Raw genomic sequence first — 19546 nt, 5'->3', positions numbered from 1 at the left:
CAGGCAGCTATGGGGGGCATTATACTCTATCGGGCATTATAGTGTGTAGGGCAGCTATGAGGGCATTATACTGTATGGGAGGCATTATACTGTATGGGGACATTATACTGTATGGGGGCAGCTATGGGGGGCATTATACTGTATGGGGCAGCTATGGGGCATTGTACTGTATGGGGCAGCTATAGGGGATATTATATTGTATGGGGCATTATACTGTATGGGGCAGCTATGGGGGCATCAAACTGTATGGGGCATTATACTGTATGTGGCAGCTATTGGTGACAATATACTGTGGGGGCAGCTATGGGCTATGGGGGGCATTATACTGTGGGGCAGCTATGGGGGGGGCATTAGACTGTGGGGGGGGGAGCTATGGGGGAATTATACTGTGTGGGGGGCAGCATTATACAGTGTGGTGGCATTACACTGTGGGGCAGCTATGGGGGGCATTAGACTGCTGCAGGCAGCTATGGGGGCATTATACTGTGTGGGGGCAGCTATGGGGGGCATTATACTGTGTGGTGGCATTACACTGTGGGGCAGCTATAGGGGGCATTATACTGTGGGGGCATTCATGGGATCTGTTGGGCAAGGCAGCTGGGCATAGGCATGTGCAGGGGTCTGGTGGTGTTGGGGAGGGGTAGGACGGCCCAAGCTGAATTCTTGCACCAGGGCTCATGAGGCTTTAGCTACGCCCCTGGAGGCAGTCCTCTGTTCAGGATCGTTATCCTTTAGTCCGGAGTGTAGAACAGTTGCAAGGAGCATCCCTTGCTCTAGAATAACTGTCCTGTATTACACAGACACCCCATTGTTATGAACATACATTGTGTAATGCGTAATTTCCCCTGTGCTGGCACTGCAGGAAAATTGAATTTACTCTTTGGTTTGCCCTCAGGTGATCGCTGCAACTCCCAGCAGGGGGGACAATTTGCAATCAATTTATTGTCAAGGGACCTTTCTTAAAAGAAGGGATTGTCCAAAGCGGGTAACCTCTTTAAAACGCAGTAAATGGTCCATAATGACGATCTTAAAATATTATTCAACAAATCACATTACAAAATCACAAATCACCTGACACAGCTTTGAGTTAATTTCCTTCAGAAAGAGAGGAAGATGGTATGACAGGCTGTCATGTGTATCACCACTGAGCGAGCCTTCATGAGATGTAATATTATATGTTAGAATTGACTGCCACACTCACCAGACACTCCGCCGCCCACGTAGATTCCCATTGTGACCCCAATTCCAAAGGATAAATTAATGCTCAGGTATTGTCCGAATTCACTCTTACCCAGAACCACCTGCGCTACTGCTCCCAAACCGAACATCTGAGAAGAAGAGCGAAAAAAGCAATTAATGTTTATCCCAATCTATTACACAATAATTGCAGCAAAAATACAATAGACAAATAGAGTTTCCTCGTTTTTATCAGGTGGCACAGTGCTTTAAGTGGATTACTTTTGTAAATATCCGATATCCTAATATCATCCTGTTATCTTTTAGATAGATAGATAGATAGACAGACAGACAGACAGGCAGACAGATAGACAGACAGCTATATAGATAGATATGAGATAGATAGATAGATAGATAGATAGATAGATAGAAAGATAGATAGATAGATAGATAGATAGATAGATAGATAGATAGATAGATAGATAGATAGATAGATAAATACACTGGCGTAGCTATAGGGGTCGCAGCGGTCGCAATTGCGCCCGGGCCCCGAAGCCAGGGGGGCCGACAGCCCCCCGCACCACATCAATAAAAAGTTACTATAGTAACTCGGGCCGCGGGCCCCTGTTACTATAGTAACAGACTGTACTTACCTTCCTGATTCCGGATCGCAGCGGAGGTCCTGACGTCAAGCGCTGTGCGCAGCGCATGACGTCACAGCGCTATGCGCCGCGCACAGCATCGAGACAACAGAACTACCGCCGCGGCTGAAGAGGAAGGTAAGATTAGCCCTGACTGGCAGGGTCCAACTCCCGGGACCCGCCAATCAGCTGTTTTGAAGGGGCCGCAGCACTCGTATGAGAGCTGCTCCCCTTCATTCCGGTCACTTCATTGCGGTCACACTGTGAATCGGTGTCGGCGATTCACAGTGTGAGCGAGTAGTGAAATGAAGGGGAAGCAGCTCTCGTACGAGTGCTGCGGCCCCTTCAAAACAGCTGATTTGCGGGTCCTGGGAGATGGACCCTGACACATCAGCTATTGATGGCCTATCCTGTGGATAGGCCATCAATGTTTAGGGACTGGACAACTCCTAAGCCTATGATGTAGCAGGCTTAGGGGGCCCATGAGACAGGATCACAGATTGTGTGATCCTGTCTGCTGGGCCCTGTATCTAAGCCAATCACATGGTAGGCTTAGATACATAGCCCATGTGTGATCCTGTCTGATGGGCCCTGTATCTAAGCCAAATTACATGGTAGGCTTAGATACATGGCCCATGTGTGATCCTGTCTGATGGGCCCTGTATCTAAGCCAATCACATGGTAGGCTTAGATACATGGCCCATGCGTTATCCTGTCTGCTTGGCCCTGTATATAAGCCTACCACACTGTAGGTTTAGATACAGGGTCCAGCAGACAGTAATCTTATACTGTATAAGATTACTGTCTGCTGGACCCTGTATCTAAGCCTACGTTGTGGTAGGCTTAGATACAGGGTCCCACAGACAGTATCACACATGGGCCCTGTATCTAAGCCTAACACATGTGTTACTAATCGTTTTTTTTGTGTGTTTTCTTACAGGTTCGGTCGTTGGACTACGTCGGATTCCAGGACTACTTCGATGACGGCTTTTTTTTTATTATCAATAAAATGATTAATTAGGCTTGTGTGGGTTTTTTTTTTATTTCAATAAAATATTTTTTCTATGTCTTTGTTTTTTTTTAAACTATATTACTACCGCCTTAGTAATGGCCGCCGGCTGATTGACAGCATCCATTGCAAAGGCGGGGCTTAGTGTTAGCCGGTGCAGAGGCTAACACTAACCCCCTTTATTACCCCGGTACCCACCGCCACCAGAGGTGCTGGGAAGAGCCGGGTACGATCCAGTACCTGACCATCTGTAGTGATGGCCGGCCACTGGGGCGGCCGCAGGCTGGTATTATCAGGAGGGGAAAGGCCAGATGCAGTGGCCCTTCCCACCCTGGTAATGCTAGGCTGCTGCTGCTTTATTGTATCTGGCTGGTTATGAAAAATGGGGGGGACCCCACGTCATTTAAAAAAAATAATATATAATAATTGGAAAGAACGATGTGGGGTCCCCCCCCCCAATTTTCATAACCAGCCAGATACAACACAGCAGCAGCAGGCAGCATTACCAGGGTGGTAGGTGCCACTGTTTTTGGCCTTCCCCAGCCTAATACTACCAGCCTGCGGCCGCCCTGGTGCCTGACCGTCACTACAGATGGACGGGTACGGGTTCGTACCCGGCTCTTCCCAGTACCCCTGGTGGCGTTGGGTACCGGTGTAATAATGGGGGTTACTGTTGGCCTCTGCACCTGCTAACATTAAGCCATGCCTTAGTAATGGAGGTTGTCAATCAGCCGGCGGCCATTACTAAGGCGGTGATAATAAAGTTTAAAAAGATACAAGCACATAGAAAAAATATTTTATTGAAATAAAAAAACATAACCCACATTAACCATTTTATTGAGAATTAAAAAAACGCCGCCATTGAAGTTGTCCTCGTATCCGAAGTCCAACAACCGAACCTGTAAAAAAACACAAACACACAAAAATAATCAGTAACACATAAAGAAGCAAAATTATTATTCTTACCTTTCCTGGGTCCAGCGCTGGAGCCGCAATGTCAGCGAGCTGTGTATCTAATCCTATCATGTGTGATACTGTCTGCTGGGTCCTGTATCTAATCGTATCATGTGTGATACTGTCTACTGGGCCCTATATCTAATCCTATCATGTATGATACTGTCTGCTGAGCCCTTTATCTAATCCAATCATGTGTGATACTGTCTGCTGGGCCCTATATCTAATCTAATCATGTGTGATAATGTCTGCTGAGCCAATGTATATAATCCTATCATGTGTGATACTGTCTGCTGAGCCACTGTATCTAATCCTATCATGTGTGATACTGTCTGCTGGGCCCTATATCTAATCCTATCATGTGTGATACTGTCTGCTGAGCCGCTGTATCTAATCCTATCATGTGTGATACTGTCTGCTGGGCCCTATATCTAATCCTATCATGTGTGATACTGTCTGCTGAGCCACTGTATCTAATCCTATCATGTGTGATACTGTCTGCTGGGCCCTATATCTAATCCTATCATGTGTGATACTGTCTGCTGAGCCACTGTATCTAATCCTATCATGTGTGATACTGTCTGCTGGGCCCTATATCTAATCCTATCATGTGTGATACTGTCTGCTGAGCCGCTGTATCTAATCCTATCATGTGGGATACTGCCTTCCGAGCCACTGTATCTAATCCTATCATGTGTGATACTGTCTGCTGAGTCATTGTTTCTAATCCGATCATGTGTGATACTGTCTGCTCAGCCACTGTATCTAATCCTATCATGTGTGATGCTGTCTGCTGAGTCATTGTATCTAATCCTATCATGTGTGATACTGTCTGCTCAGCCACTGTATCTAATCCTATCCCTAGTTTATAGGGTCGTAGTGCTATAGATATGCTATGCTGTCTCCTATACACACATTTTTTTTTGGGCGGACACATATGTTTTGGGGCTATTTCCCCTGACATTTTAAGCCCTATGGGTATGTTCACACGGCAGCGTCCGTTACGGCTGAAATTACGGTGCTGTTTTCAGGAGAAAACAGCTCCGTAATTTCAGCCGTAAAGGAACGTGCAGGCGTCTTTCGCTGCGTCCATTACGGACGTAATTGGAGCTGTTTTTCGATGGAGTCCATGGAAAACGGCTCCATTTACGTCTGAAGAAGTGACAGGCACTTCTTTGACGCGGGCGTCTTTTTTACGCGCCGCCTTTTGACAGCGGCGCGTAAAAAAAAATTACCGTCGGCACAGAACATCGTAAGACCCATTCTAATGAATGGGCAGATGTTTGCCAACGCTTTTGAACCGCATTTTCGGACGTAATTCGGGGCTAAAACGCCCGAATTATGTCCGTAAATAGGGTGTGTGAACCCAGCCTTATTGACGCCCCGGCTGCTAGTGCTGCATTGTTGGGTTACTTAGGAGACCCAGCGATGCAGCTGAAAGCTGCGGACCGTCTGCCATGAGGAGTTTGCGGGGGGGGGGGCAATAAGAACTTTTGCATCGGGGCCCATGAGCCTTTAGCTACGCCCCTAGATAGATAGATAGATAGATAGATAGATAGATAGATAGATAGATAGATAGATAGATAGATAGATAGATAGATAGATAGATAGATAGATAGATAGATAGATAGATAGATAGATAGATTATGAGATAGATAGATAGATAGATAGATAGATAGATAGATAGATAGATAGATAGATAGATAGATAGATAGATAGATAGATAGATAGATAGATAGATAGATAGATAGATTATGAGATAGATAGATAGATAGATAGATAGATCCCACTTTCTTTGGGAATTACCTGTACACCATTGCACATTGTTATATTTATAGTATGATGCTGATGATGTTTGATATGAATTTGAGATTTTTTATTTTTCAGAGGCATACATTGGGAGAATTTCCTGATGTAAACCTCGGCTATAATAGAAGACTGAGACGTATAGGCTTCTATTGTAAAGGAACATATACAGCACGGTATACATTTTTTTTAACTGCCTGCATCTGTATAAAAACGAACATAGTCAATTACGCTATTCTAGTGAAAGGGTATGCAGATGCACATTGGCGCAACACACTTATGGAATGCGCCTTTTGCATGGGGTCCTATAAATACGTTAAAATAAAATCCAAAAATATAAGACTCTGTAAGGCTGAATTCGCACTGCGTTTGTAGTGTGTACTTGGCGAATGCGCTGGAAAAGCTGCCAGCGCATATGTGAAACTTAGCTATAGGCCTCCATTCACCAGATGGAAGGCAATAGAGCTTCGTCAGGCTGTTATACATTGGTATACCTTTTTTTAACTGTATCGAATAGCTGCACTATTTCATGCAGAGGCATCTCTCAAAAAAAAAAAAAAACAACCTATACTGCGCAGTATGGTTATATTTAAGCAAATCTCTTTTTATTTCAAATAAACATGTAATGCGGCTGATATGACGAATAAGTCAAACACGGCTTTGAGGTTTATGGGGAGAAAACCTAGGTCAGATGGGAAAAGTAGAAGCTATGGAAGCCTTCCAGGGAGGAAGAAGAGAGCGGCCCACTGCAGACACCGGCCCATCGGATATTTGCCAGAATTAGCAGACGAGCAGTAAAGGAAAGAATATTTGCTTAAAGAGGCTCTGTCACCAGATTTTGCAACCCCTATCTGCTATTGCAGCAGATCAGTGCTGCAATGGAGATAAGAGTAACGTTTTGTTTTGTTTTTAAAACGAGCATTTTTGGCCAAGTTATGACCATTTTTATATTTATGTAAATGAGGCTTTCTAAAGTACAACTGGGCGTGTTTAAAGTAAAAGTACAACTGGGCGTGTATTGTGTGTGTACATCTGGGCGTTTTTACTTCTTTTACTAGCTGGGAGTTGTGTATAGAAGTATCAGCCACTTCTCTTCACAACGCCCAGCTTCTGGCAGTGCAAAGACACAGAGTGTTCTCGAGAGATCACGCTGTGACGTCACTCACTTCCTGCCCCAGCTCCTGCATCGCGTCGGACGAGCGAGGACACATCGGCACTAGAGGCTACAGTCGACTTACCTGCAAACACCCAGCTAGTAAAAGAAGTAAAAACGCCCCGATGTAACGAACACAATACACGCCCAGTTGTACTTTTACTTTAAACACGCCCAGTTGTACTTTAGAAAGCCTCATTTACATAAATATAAAAATGGTCATAACTTGGCCAAAAATGCTCGTTTAAAAAAAAAAAAAAAAAGTTACTCTTATCTCCATTGCAGCGCCGATCTGCTGCAATAGGAGATAGGGGTTGCAAAATCTGGTGACAGAGCCTCTTTAACTCAAGTTTAATTTTTTTAAGGCAGATTATATCTTTCTGCCAAACTAAAAATTGTAGGCACATCACAACAACGTTATGATCATTGCTACTTTTTTTTTCATTTTTTGTAATACAATTATTAGCAATATATCAGCTTCTGGTAACCCCCATCCCAACCCCCAAAATGCATTGATTTTCAGTTGCTTGTTTCATTCCAATCACAATGCACAAGTGACAACAGGTGACACATACAGACTATTCTATGCTGCTGTATTCTTTTCTGCAAACCATTTATTTACACATTCACCTGATCGAGCAAACGAGTACTAAACGTGATCTGAAGCAGAGCTAATGAGCGCTATGTAAAATATAGGCAAATACAAAACATGTTCCACTGGGGAAACCAGTCCGTAACAAGGGCAAAATATTGTCATTTAATGAAGAAAAATGACAGGAAATTACACATCTTGGGGAAAGGTTAATGGACTCAATCACTGGAGATAAAGAACAACTCCAAACACATTGTGTAGCTCTGTGACATTTGCTCTTCATCTGTTCAAACCTCAAGTACAATAATACTATAGGTGTAAAGTAATCATTGTAGTGCCGGCGACCGCTGGTATCACTCACCCCAGCAGCCGCCACCCTCGTTGTTCTCTGCGCCGACATCTCCCTGCTCTGGGACACTGGCGCAATCTGCTCTCTCCACCGCTCTGTGCCCATAGGGTGCGCGCGCCTGCTCGCCCCATTCTTAAAGGGCCGGCACGCACACCAGCAATATTGACCCAACCTATCCCACAACACCCTGGACTTTAAAGGAACTCTGCCTCATTGCCTGACCAATGTGTCTTTTACCCAGTGTCTGTCTGCAAAGGTTCCCTATCTGTATCCTGTATTCCCATATCCAGCATCCAGTATCAGTGTCCAAGACGACTCCGCTAACTGTGTCCGGTGTCAGTGTCAAGTCCAGTGTCCGTGTCAAATCAAGTGTCCGAGACTACTTCAGTGTTCAAGTCCAGTGTCCGTGTCAAGTCAAGTGTCCGAGACAACTTCATTGTTCAAATCCAGTGTTTGTATCAGATCAAGTGTCCGAGACGACTTCAGTGTTCAAGTTCAGTTATCCAGCAAAAGCCAGCTTCCGATAGTCCAGCACAAGCCTGCTTCCGATAGTCCGGCACAAGCCTGCCTCCGATAGTACGGTTCAAGCCAGCTACCGAGGTACTCTCGCCCTAGAGTCTGTCATAGATTTTCCGTTTGACCAGCTGCTACTCCGCTACGGCGGAGCGGCCCAGTGGGTTCACATACCCCATAGTTTTGACAGTTTGCTCAGGCCATGGATCCCGCTGGTCAATCCAATACGCCGGTCCAAGCAATGCAAGCAGATATGCGAGATCTCCAAACATGTCAGGATCAGCTTCTGCTAGCGGTCATACGTTGTTCAATGCTATGGCCACCTGCTTGGATCTTGCTTCAGTTGCTGTATGACCTACTCCACTGCCTGCCAGAACTCCTGTCAGTTCTGGGTCCGGAATTGCGTTGCCACTTCCACCTCATTATAATGGAGATGCAGCAACCTGTATGGGTGTAAAGGATCTGCCAGGCACAACTTCTGTGTATACGCCCATAGGTAATCAGTCTGCACCTGAGTCTATGTCTCTGAGACTGACTCCATCTTCCACCACTCAGGATGGCAGGCTTAGGAGTGGGAGAGCCTATCACAGCCTGGCCAGACGGAGCTAGCTCCCGCCCTCTGTCTATTTATACCTGCCTTTCCTGTTCCTCCTTTGCTTGTGATTCTTCTCGTGTGGTTTCCTGGCCCTGCTACAGCTCCTAACTATTTGATCCTGCTCCATACTGACCCTAGCTTACTGACTACTCTCCTGCTCTGCGTTTGGTACCTCGTACACTCCTGGTTTGACTCGGCTCGTTCACCACTCTTGTTGCTCACGGTGTTGCCGTGGGCAACTGCCCCATTTCCCTTAGCTTTGTGTTCCCTTGTCTGTTTGTCTCGTGCACTTACTGAGCGTAGGGACCGTCGCCCAGTTGTACCCCGTCGCCTAGGGCGGGTCGTTGCAAGTAGGCAGGGACAGAGTGGCGGGTAGATTAGGGCTCACTTGTCCGTTTCCCTACCCCCATCATTACAATGGGCTTTCTCAACCAGTGCAAGATCCACTTCCAGTTGCGCGCACACCTCTTCCCCTCTGATCTTACTAAGGTTGCCTTTATTGTCTCCCTCTTCTCTGGCATGGGCGAACCCTATCTTGGAACGTGAGGGTCTGGAATCTTCCAACCTACAGCTATTCCTGGAAAATTTTCGCACAGTATTTGAAGAACTGGGTCGAACATCTTCTGCAGCTACTTCGCTTCTAACTCTCCGCCAAGGGGAGTCGACGGTAGGAGAGTACACTATGCAGTTCCGTGATTTGGCAGCAGAGAAATAATGAGGCCTTGGTGCCAACCTTCTGGCAAGGATTAGCTCCTCAAATAAAAGATGAGCTGGCGGCCCAAGAACTTCTATCTTCCTTGGATGCCGTAATTCTTCTGGCTACACGGATCGATATAAGGTTCCAAGAATGCGCCTAGAAGGTTCATAGGGAAAGAAGGTCCTACAGACAGGCACCTAAGTTCCAGAGACCTCTGATACATCCTTCGGTTGTTGTCCCTGAAGAACCTATGCAGGTGGACAGACTCAGACTGTCTGACCAGGAACGGCAGCGCAGACGTTCAGCAGGATAATGTTTGTACTGTGGCCATAAGGGTCACTTTGTGTGTCAATTCCCCCAGAAGCCGGGAAACTCCAGAATCTAGTGTTGGTAGGAGAGACTACCCTAGGTGGATTGACGACCTGCTGCAAAATTCTCTCTCAAATTATCGATTCCTGTGACAATCTCCTCTGGTGAAGAATCGCACTCCTTTTCCGCATATCTGGATTCTGGAGCTGCTGTGAATTTCATCCAACAGGCCTTAGTAGACCGTCTCCGCTTGCCCACGACTCCTCTAGAGAAACCTCTAGCAGTCGCTTTGGTAAATGGTCAACCTCTGCTAGACCCAATTCTTTCCATTACTGAACCTCTGAAGTTGCAAGTGGGAGTTCTTTACTCGAAACCAATAGTTTTAACCCTTTGGGAACTTTGCACAATCCATATATTTACTCAGATGTTGAAGGACTGGACAACTCAGAAACCTCATATATATATATAGTTCCTCAAGTAACTGACACATAGAAGCACTAACTCTTGCATGCAACACCCGCCAACCCCCCCCCCCCCCCCCCCCCGGCGGATCTAAGGCCATTATTACCATCTTTTACCTGCTTCCTGCTGGCTCATCTATTTTGCTTATCCTGATGTCTCACCTCTAGCCTTTGTCAAGAAACTGAGCATTTAGACGTATTTACTTGTTGGCTTATGTGCTCCCTACCGACAAGTGGCACTGTTCCCCCGTTTTGTTATCCCTGTTGTTCCTCCCTTCCCTTCCCTCTATCCCCCTCCCACTAGTTTTAACAGATGTATTACCCCTGCTTAAAACATATATCTGTCATGTCATTCTCATGCTGCACTTTCTTATCAACACTTTCATTTGAGGACTATGTTCTTACACTATTCCAACTGCATTCTTACCATTTCATGTAATGTACGGTTTGTGCCTTATTGCATAGTCTGTTTGTACTTTGAAACTTTTACTCTGACTTGATGAGCTGTTTCCGCTGTTTTGTACTGTTAAGAAAAAAAAAAAAAAAAAGATTTCAAAAAGCTTTTTATGTTTTGTCAAAAGCAATTAACCCTATCCTGCTGGATCTACCATGGCTTTGTCAACGCGCTCCTGTCTTCAACTGGAATTCCGGAGAAGTAATCCAGTGGGGATCAAGATTGTCTTCACTGCTGCCAGCCTCAGGTTTGTCCTGTCTAGTCCCCAATACCTCAGTCACTCTCTGGTCTGCCGCCGCACTATGCCTGTTTTGCAGATGTCTTCAGTAAGAAGGAGGATGAGGTCTTTTCTCCACATCCACCATACAATTGTCCAATTGAATTGCTCCCTGGAGCTTCACTTCCTCGTGGATGGGTTTATCCTCTCTCCTTGCCTGAGACCCAGACTATGTCGGCATACGTCAAGGAGAACCTCAAGAGGGGGTTTATCAGGAAGTCTACTTCTCTAGCCGGAAATGGATTCTTCCTCGTAGAAAGGAAAGATTGATCTCTCTGGTCATGTATCGACAACCGTGGTTTAAAACAAATCACTTTCAAGAACAAATACCCCTTGCCGCTAATCTCTGAGCTCTTCAACAGAATTTGTGGGGCCAACATTTTCACAAAGCTGGATCTACACGGGGCTTATAACTTGATCCGTATCTGCAAAGGTGACAAATGGAAAACCGCATTCAACATCCGAGACGGTCACTACGTATATCTCATGATGCCCTTTGGATTGTGTAACGCTCCAGCTCTGTTCCAGGTATTCATAAACAACATCTACTGGGATCTACTGTATGTCTGTGTGGTGGTATATCTGGACGACATCTTGATTTATTAACGAGATCTGTTGACTCACCAGAAGAATGTTCGCGGTTCAGGAGGAACGGTCTCTACGCTAAACTTGCAAAGTGTGTATTCGAAAAGAAATCCTTGCCCTTTCTGGGCTACATAATTTCAGATCATGGACTCCAGATGGATCCGGAGAAGGTGAAGTCTGTCTTAGAGTGGCCACGTCCTCAAGGTCTCCGTGCCATACAGAGATTTCTTTTTTTTTGCAAATTTCTACCGCCAGTTCATCTCAAACTATGTGAACCTGAGGCAGAGTCGGCATTCTTCAACCTTAAGAGAGCCTTCACTTCAGCTTCCAATCTTCACCATCCTAATGTGTCCCAGCAATTCTCATTGGGGTTTGACGCTTCTTCCATTGGCGCTGGAGCACTTCTCTTTCAAAGATACTCCAAGGGTAAGACGGTATCCTGTGGCTTCTTCTCAAAGCTCTTCTCTCCTGTAGAACAAAACTACTCCATTGGGGACCGTGTGTTACTGGCTGTCAAATTAGCCTTAGAAGAGTGGAGGCATTTGCTAGAGGGGGCTGCTCATCCTATTATCATTGACACCGATCACAAGAACCTCACTTACTTACAGTCAGCACAACGACTAACGACTAAACCCTTGTCAAGCCAGATGATCGCTGTTCTTTGCCAGATTCTAGTTCCTACTTCATTTGCATCCTGCAGATAAAAATATAAAGGTCGCTGCACTTTCTCTGTCTTTTGAGACACATGACTCAGAAGAGGATCCTCAACATAACATTGACCCTTCTAGCATTATTACTGTTAAGCCTCTGCAGATTAAAGACATTCCTCCTGGAAAAAATTTTGTTCGTCCTACTAACAGGAAGAAAATTATTCTCTTGGGGGTCATAATTCCAAGGTGGCAGGGCACTCTGGCATCCGTAAGTCTCAGGACTTTATTTCTCAGCATTACTGGTGGCCCACGCTGCCCAAAGATGTTTGGTGACTATGTCTCTTCATGTACCAACTGTGCCCAAAACAAGGCTACTCATTCCAAACCTGTGGGTCTACTCCAACCTCTGTCTTCACCTGATGGTCCTTGGCAACATCTGTCTGGCCTTCCCTCAGCTCATAGCCTGGCAAACTTGTTTGTTCACCATAGTTTTCGTCTACACGGACTGCCCCTCCATATCGTGTCTATGCGGGGTGTACAATTCATGTCTAAGTTCTGGAGAGCACTGTGTAAATTCTTGATTGTAAAATTTGATTTTTCTTCTGCATACCACCCACAATCCAATAGCCAAGTTGAAAGGATCAATCAAGTATTAGAAAATTATCTTCGTCATTTTATATTTGTTCAACACGACAATTGGGTACATCTTCTTCCATGGGCCGAATCCTCTTACAATAATCACACGAGTGCGTCTACAGGTTCTTCTCCATTTTTTATTGTTTACAGCCAACATCCACATGTTCCTCTTCCGGTACCGGTTAAATCTCAAGTGCCTGCAGCCAATTCTTCTTTCTGAAACTTTCTTCAGGTCTGGCAACAAACCAAGTCCACGATCCTGCAGGCAGTGAATCGCATGAATAAATATGCAGATAGGAAGGGAAGACTTCCTCCTCAGTTTCTTCCCAGAGTCAAAGTCTGGTTATCTTCAAGAGGAACATCATCGCCCCCCCCCTCCCTTTTATTGTCGTGGTATCTTGTTAGTGGGGGGTTAGTCGCCCAGTTTATGGGTGGACAAGGTCATGAATTATTGGTGTAATATTTATTGGTATTTAATATTTATTAAAATATTTGGTATTTATTACAAGTTTAATATTTATTTATTCTATTTATTATGTAACCCCTTAATAAATACCGCGGCCATTTTATTCCATCTGCATTGTCTCTTGGTCTTTATTTATTAATTAAGTTTTTAGTATGTGTGTTTTGGAAGGTTTGGTGGCGCTTGTGTTACCATGGCGGCAGTTCAACTTCTCTTCTGTATTTCCTCTTTTCTGAGACCCCACCATGACCTGGACTGTGCTATGTTGCAGCGAGGCTCCTGCCTAACCCTAAGTCGCGGTCGGCCCCACCATCAACAACAAAGTCCCTTGTCTATGACCCAGGGAGGCTCCATTAAATTTTGACCCAGCTGCACCAAGCAGATTCCCAGTCTCTTGACTTAGGCACATTCCCAGCTGAGATTTCTCACCATGTTGTCGCATTCATTCCCCCTGCCGCTGTAGTCAGCCAGGCCTCTACTGTCTTTAGGCCTTGCCACACTGTCGAAAACCCCAGCCACGATACATGGCAGCTATTCCCAGTTGGCGAATCTGCCATTGTGGCGATTGCTGGGGGATGCAAGCTTTCACTTGGGCATGTACCCAACTTACTTAAAATGGCTCATACTCGGGGCTTTATTAGAACCCCTCCTACTCCCCCTCACATGGGCCAGGTCTCAGCACCTCCTCCTTCTCTCTGCCTCTCCTAGCAGATTGTGGTGTCCTATTCATGGCCAGAGAGACGTACGTGTGCACTGGACAGGTACATGAGGGTGGAAAGGGGAAACACATCTGTTGCAAGGGGTGGTTTTGACCCTTACGTGTGTTAGGGACAGTGTTGGTGGATTATGGCTTTGATTAGAGACAGTGTGTGGGTCAGTGAGGATTAATGGTGTCTGGTGTTACGGACAGTGCTTAGGGATAGATCCAGGGATAGGTCGACCTAGTGTTAGGCTCAACTTGTTAGAATCACCCTTCATGTCTTATTTACAATCATTCAACTGTTATAATTACCCATCATCTGTTTGTTACCATCATTCGACTGTTAACCTCACTCATCGTACATGGTTACCATCACCCGAATTATCATTAACTATCATCCATTTTTTCCCATATTCTGTCTGACAACATCATCCTCTTACCATCCCTTTTTCCAATCTGTGATTTTCTATTTCTCGTTTTCTTGTTGCCTGCATGTATTATGATACACAGTGGCATAACTACCGCTGTAGCAGCCATAGCGGCTGCTACGGGGCCCGTGGCATGAGGGGGTTGTGCCACCCACTGTCACATGCCACATTAAATCGTATCTGCATCCTTAGGACACAGATACTATGGAACACTATGGCAGAGCAGGCTCTGCCATTAAAGGAGTTGTCCCACACATCACACATGTGTGATCACTGCGGGTCCGACAGCTGGGACCCCCAGCAATAAGGAGAATGGGTGACCGAAAGTCCGCCAAAGTTCTCCATGAGAAGCATGGGACTTCCGGGGTATGTGTCTGGCTTGTGTGTCCGGCAGCTTCATAGTAATGAATAGAGCGCGGACTGTATGACGCTATCTACAGGATGGGGCTGTATGGCGATATCTAGAAGAGGGGGCTGTATGACACTATCTACAAGGGAGAGTTGGGGGGCGCTATCTACAAGTGGGTGTGACACTATCTTCAGGGGGGCTGTATGGCACTATCTACAGGGGGGCACTATGTACAAGGGGGCACTATCTACAAGGGGGGCTATGTGTGGCACCCAGGGGACGGAGGGCCCAGTCAAAAGTTTGCTATGGGGCCCAGTCTTTCATAGTTACGCCCCTGGTGATACATGTTCCATATTTCCCTTTTCTTCGACAGTCTGGTTGGCTCACAATTCCACCCTATTGTAAGTGTGGGTCTAACTAAGTACCGGGAACACTGTTAGAACCTGGGAAAGGGGATTGCTATAGGTGAAGTCTAGTTCTACTGTCTTCAGCCGGCATTGTCACACTCAATGCAGGGGTGGATTGGACATTGGCTATACCGGGAGGAATCCAGTTCAGGCCAGGACGTTATGAGGATGGCCAGTGGTGGATGGGGGCCCGTGGAGCGAATGTGTCTATAAGATAAACTTTTATAGCAGGGTGGGATGCAGCCGGATCTCCTGAAATGGTTGTTAAAATGACAGCCGGTTCACAGAACTGAGGAGAAGAGGGAATCTGATTCTGACTTCCCTGAACTCAATTGTATCTGCATCCTTAGGACGCAAATACAATTGAGCAGTCTAACTGGCATTGGCGGAAGCAGGGAAGCGATAGGTGCCCTGCCCCACCAATCGTTGCCTAGTCAATGATGCAGGTGGCACGATGACGCCATTATGCCAGAAGAGACCAGGCCTGCATCGCTGAAGGATGGCACAGGAGGGGGAAAAGGTGAGCTTATCATGTTTATTTGTTTTAAAGACATTTTGTGGGGCAAGGTGTATGTGGTACTATCTACTGGGGGCACAGTGTATGTGACACTATCTACAGGAGGCACAGTGTGTGTGTGTGTAAAGTCCGCGGTCGAAGACCGCAGACTGCTATCTTCCTGTAGACGTCGTCCTCCCCAGAGATGCCAGCACATGCGGCCGTCCTGTCCTGCAGTGACCACTAGGGTGCGCGATCAAGCTCATTCCCGGCCTCAATGAACCAGAGCACACACATGTTTTGGATTTGAGCTGATTGCTCCCAGATCACCCTGGACTATAAAACCTGCCCCTTCCTGCATTGCCTGAGTGTTGTTTGTACCTACCCATGTCTGTCTTTGCAAATGGTCCCTTGAGTCTTTTCCAGTTCCAGTGTTCCCGTTTCTGCCACCTGTACCCTGTATCCCGTGCTATCTTGTTCCAGTGCCATGTAGAGTTGGAGTTGTGTTTTGCTGTATACTATGCCTGTCTTGTTACACCACGCCTGGTGTCTGCCTGCTGCCAAGGTCCCATCTGAGCATATCCTGCTACTGTCTGAAGTTACCACAGGTACACCTATATGATCTATAGACTTTGACTTGTACCCTGTTGGCCAGCTGCCAAACCGTCAAGGCGGTACGGCCCAGTGGGTCCACAATACCCACAGATCGTGACAGTACTTGGACCCCACTGGTCAATCCAGGACCATGACGATGTCACAAGTGATTCAGGTAGATATGATAGACCTCCGGTCTCAACAGGACCAACTCCTCCAGGCATTGAACACTATTGCACATCGGCTGGATGTGCAAGCTGCCGTTCCTCCTACTATACCTCCTGGCAGTACAGACCCTCCAACTACACCTCCTGGCAGTGCCGACCCCCGATTTTCTCTGCCGCTACCTCATCGCTATTGTGGAGATGTGAAGACCTGCAGGGGATTTTTGAACCAGTGCCAGATCCACTTCAATCTGTATGCAAGAGCATTTTCTACTGATGGCGCAATGGTCGTTTTCATCGTCTCTGTCCTCACTGGCAGGTCCCTAGCATGGGCAAACCCTATATGGGAGAGACAAGGACCAGAGACCTGTGACATCCAGGGGTTCCTACGGAATTTTCACACGGTGTTTGAGGAGCCTGGACGAGTCTCATCGGCAGCTGCCTCCTTGCTGAACCTTCGCCAGGAAGACACTTCTGTGGGTGAGTACGCCATCCGCTTCCGCACCCTGGCGGGAGAATTGTTGTGGAACAATGAAGCCTTGGTGGCTAAATTCTGTCAGGGACTGTCTCCTGAGATTAAGGATGAGCTTGCCGCCTGAGATCTGCCATCTACCCTGGATGACCTCATCCTTCTGGCCGACCGGATTGACATAAGGACCCGAGAACAGTTCCAAGAGGCTCGTGGGGAGGGAGGATTCCCTAGCTCTGTTCTTACTTTGCAGCAACCCCTGCTGTCCTCATCAGGATGGACCATTTCAAGCTGTCTACCCAGGAGATACAACACAGATGCATTTCGGGACTCTGTCTGTATTGCGGCCTCGGAAGCCATCTTGTGCATCTGTGCCCCCAAAAGCCCCGGAGTCTAGGGCTGGTTGGAGAGACAACCTTGGGTGAAGAAGGACTTTCTTGTAAATTGTCCATTCCCGTGACCATAGTGTCCGGCGAAAAGACGCATCGGGTCTCTGCCTATCTGGACTCTGGATCTGCAGCTAACTTCATTCGGAGAGACCTGGTGGATCTTCTCCAGTTGCCCACAACCCGTCTGGAGAGGCCTTTGATTGTTGCCTCAGTGAATGGACTATCTCTGCCAGACCCGGTTGTAGCTGTGACCAAGCCACTGAAGCTCCAAGTGGGAGCCCTTCATTCCGAGCTCATCTCATTTTTTGTCTAGTCAACCCTGTGCTTCTGGGCCTACCCTGGCTCCGACTACATGCCCCAGTCCTGGACTGGAATTCTGAAGAGGTCCTCTAGTGGGGTTCTGAGTGTCTGAACCGCTGCCTGGTACAGATTCAGCCTGCTCAGCCTCAGTCCTTGGCAGGATTGCCTCCTCATTATGCTATGTTCTTGGATGTCTTCAGCAAGAGGGAGGCGGAGACGCTGCCCCCACACAAGGCGTATGACTGTCCTATCGAGCTGAATCCTGGTGCATTCCTTCCCCGTGGTAGGGTATATCCTGTCTCCTTGCCAGAGACTCAGTCCATGTCCGCCTATATTAAGGAGAATCATCTGGAAAGGGGCTTCATACAGAAGTCCTCCTCCCCGGCAGGAGACGGGTTCTTCGTCAAGAAAAAGGATGGTTTTCTGTGACACTGCATCGACTGCCGGGATCTCAACCAGATCACGGTAAAAAATAGATATCCGTTGCTATTGATTTCAGAACTGTTTGATCGCATACGAGGAGCCAATTTTTTTTCTAACCTAGACCTGCGGGGGGTTTATAATCTAATCCGGATTCGCCGGGGTGACGAATGGAAGACGGCATTTAACACCCGTGACGAACACTATGAATACCTAGTAATTCCCTTCAGCCTGTGTAATGCTCCCGTGGTCTTCCAATCGTTCGACATCTTCTGTGACCTCCTCTATGTTTGTGTTATGGTCTATCTTGATGACCTCTTGATTTTTTTCTCCAGATCCGATGACTCATCAGAGACATGTCCGTCAAGTTTTGCTGCGATTAAGGGAGATTCGCCTGTATGCCAAGTTGGAGAAGTGCGTGTTTGAGAGAGATGCCCTACCCTTCCTGGGCTACATAATCTCAGATCAAGGCCTCAAGATGGATCCTGAGAAGGTAAAGGCCGTTCTGGAATGGCCACATCCTCAAGGCTTGAGGTCCATACAGCGTTTCCTGGGATTCACCAATTTCTACAGACAGTTCATTCCAAACTTCTCACTGACATCTCCTATCTCTACCCTCACCAAAAACGGAATAAATGCCAAGGTGTAGACTCCAGAGGCAGAGGCCGCATTCAATAGCTTGAAGAGTGCCTTCACGTCAGCCTCAACCCTCCATCATCCTGATGTATCTCTACAGTTTTCGTTGGAGGTGGACGCCTCCTCTGTTAGTGCTGGCGCACTTGTGCTTCAGAGAGGTCCCAAAGGCAAGACAATGGTATGTGGCTATTACTCCAAGCTTTTCTCTTCCGCAAAGCGCAATTACTCGATTGCAGATCGGAAGTTACTGGCGATAAAACTCACACTGGAGCAGTGGAGACACCTACTAGAAGTCGCAGCTCATCCCATCCTGATTTTCACTGACCACAAGAACCTCACCCATCTCCAGACAGCCCAACGGCTGAATCCCCCTCTGGCCAGGTGGTCGCTGTTCTTTGCCCGGTTTCAGTTTGAGCTCCATTACCGCCCTGCCGACAAGAATGTGAGGGCTGATGCCTTGTCCAGGTCGTTCGCGACAGAGGACACCATGGAGCCTCCACAAAATATCATTGACCCATCCTGCATCATCTCTGTTAACCCTCTGCAAGTTAGAGATATCCCTCCAGGGAGGACTTTTATACGTCTGGCAGACAGAAGAAGAATCCTCCACTGGGGACACAGCTCTAAACTGGCAGGTCACGCGGGTGTCCGTAAAACCCGAGACCTGATTGCCCGTCAGTTCTGGTGGCCCACGCTGCCCAAAGACATCATGAACTTTGTCTCTTCCTGCATGGTGTGCGCAGCAAACAAGGTTGCTCACTCCAAACTGGCTCGCCTGCTCCAGCTGCTGCCTGTGCAAAATGCTCTCTGGCAGCATATTGCAATGGACTTCGTCATGGATCTGCCTACCTTTGCTGGATGCAGTACAATCTGG

At 47.0% G+C, this 19546-nt stretch overlaps 1 protein-coding gene across 1 annotated transcript in view; it reads right to left on the bottom strand.

The window, feature by feature from the left end:
• Positions 1 to 19546, bottom strand: part of LOC142746868 (aquaporin-7-like) — a 95378-nt gene that overhangs the window by 51273 nt on the left and 24559 nt on the right. The window contains exon 2 of the mRNA XM_075854947.1: positions 1202 to 1328. Coding sequence (XP_075711062.1) covers positions 1202 to 1328 — 127 coding nt within the window. The remainder of the gene's footprint in view (positions 1 to 1201; positions 1329 to 19546) is intronic.

Source organism: Rhinoderma darwinii, chromosome 1 (assembly GCF_050947455.1).
Source record: "Rhinoderma darwinii isolate aRhiDar2 chromosome 1, aRhiDar2.hap1, whole genome shotgun sequence".
Taxonomy (NCBI): domain Eukaryota; kingdom Metazoa; phylum Chordata; class Amphibia; order Anura; family Rhinodermatidae; genus Rhinoderma; species Rhinoderma darwinii.
This window is presented reverse-complemented; position numbering and strand designations above follow the sequence as displayed.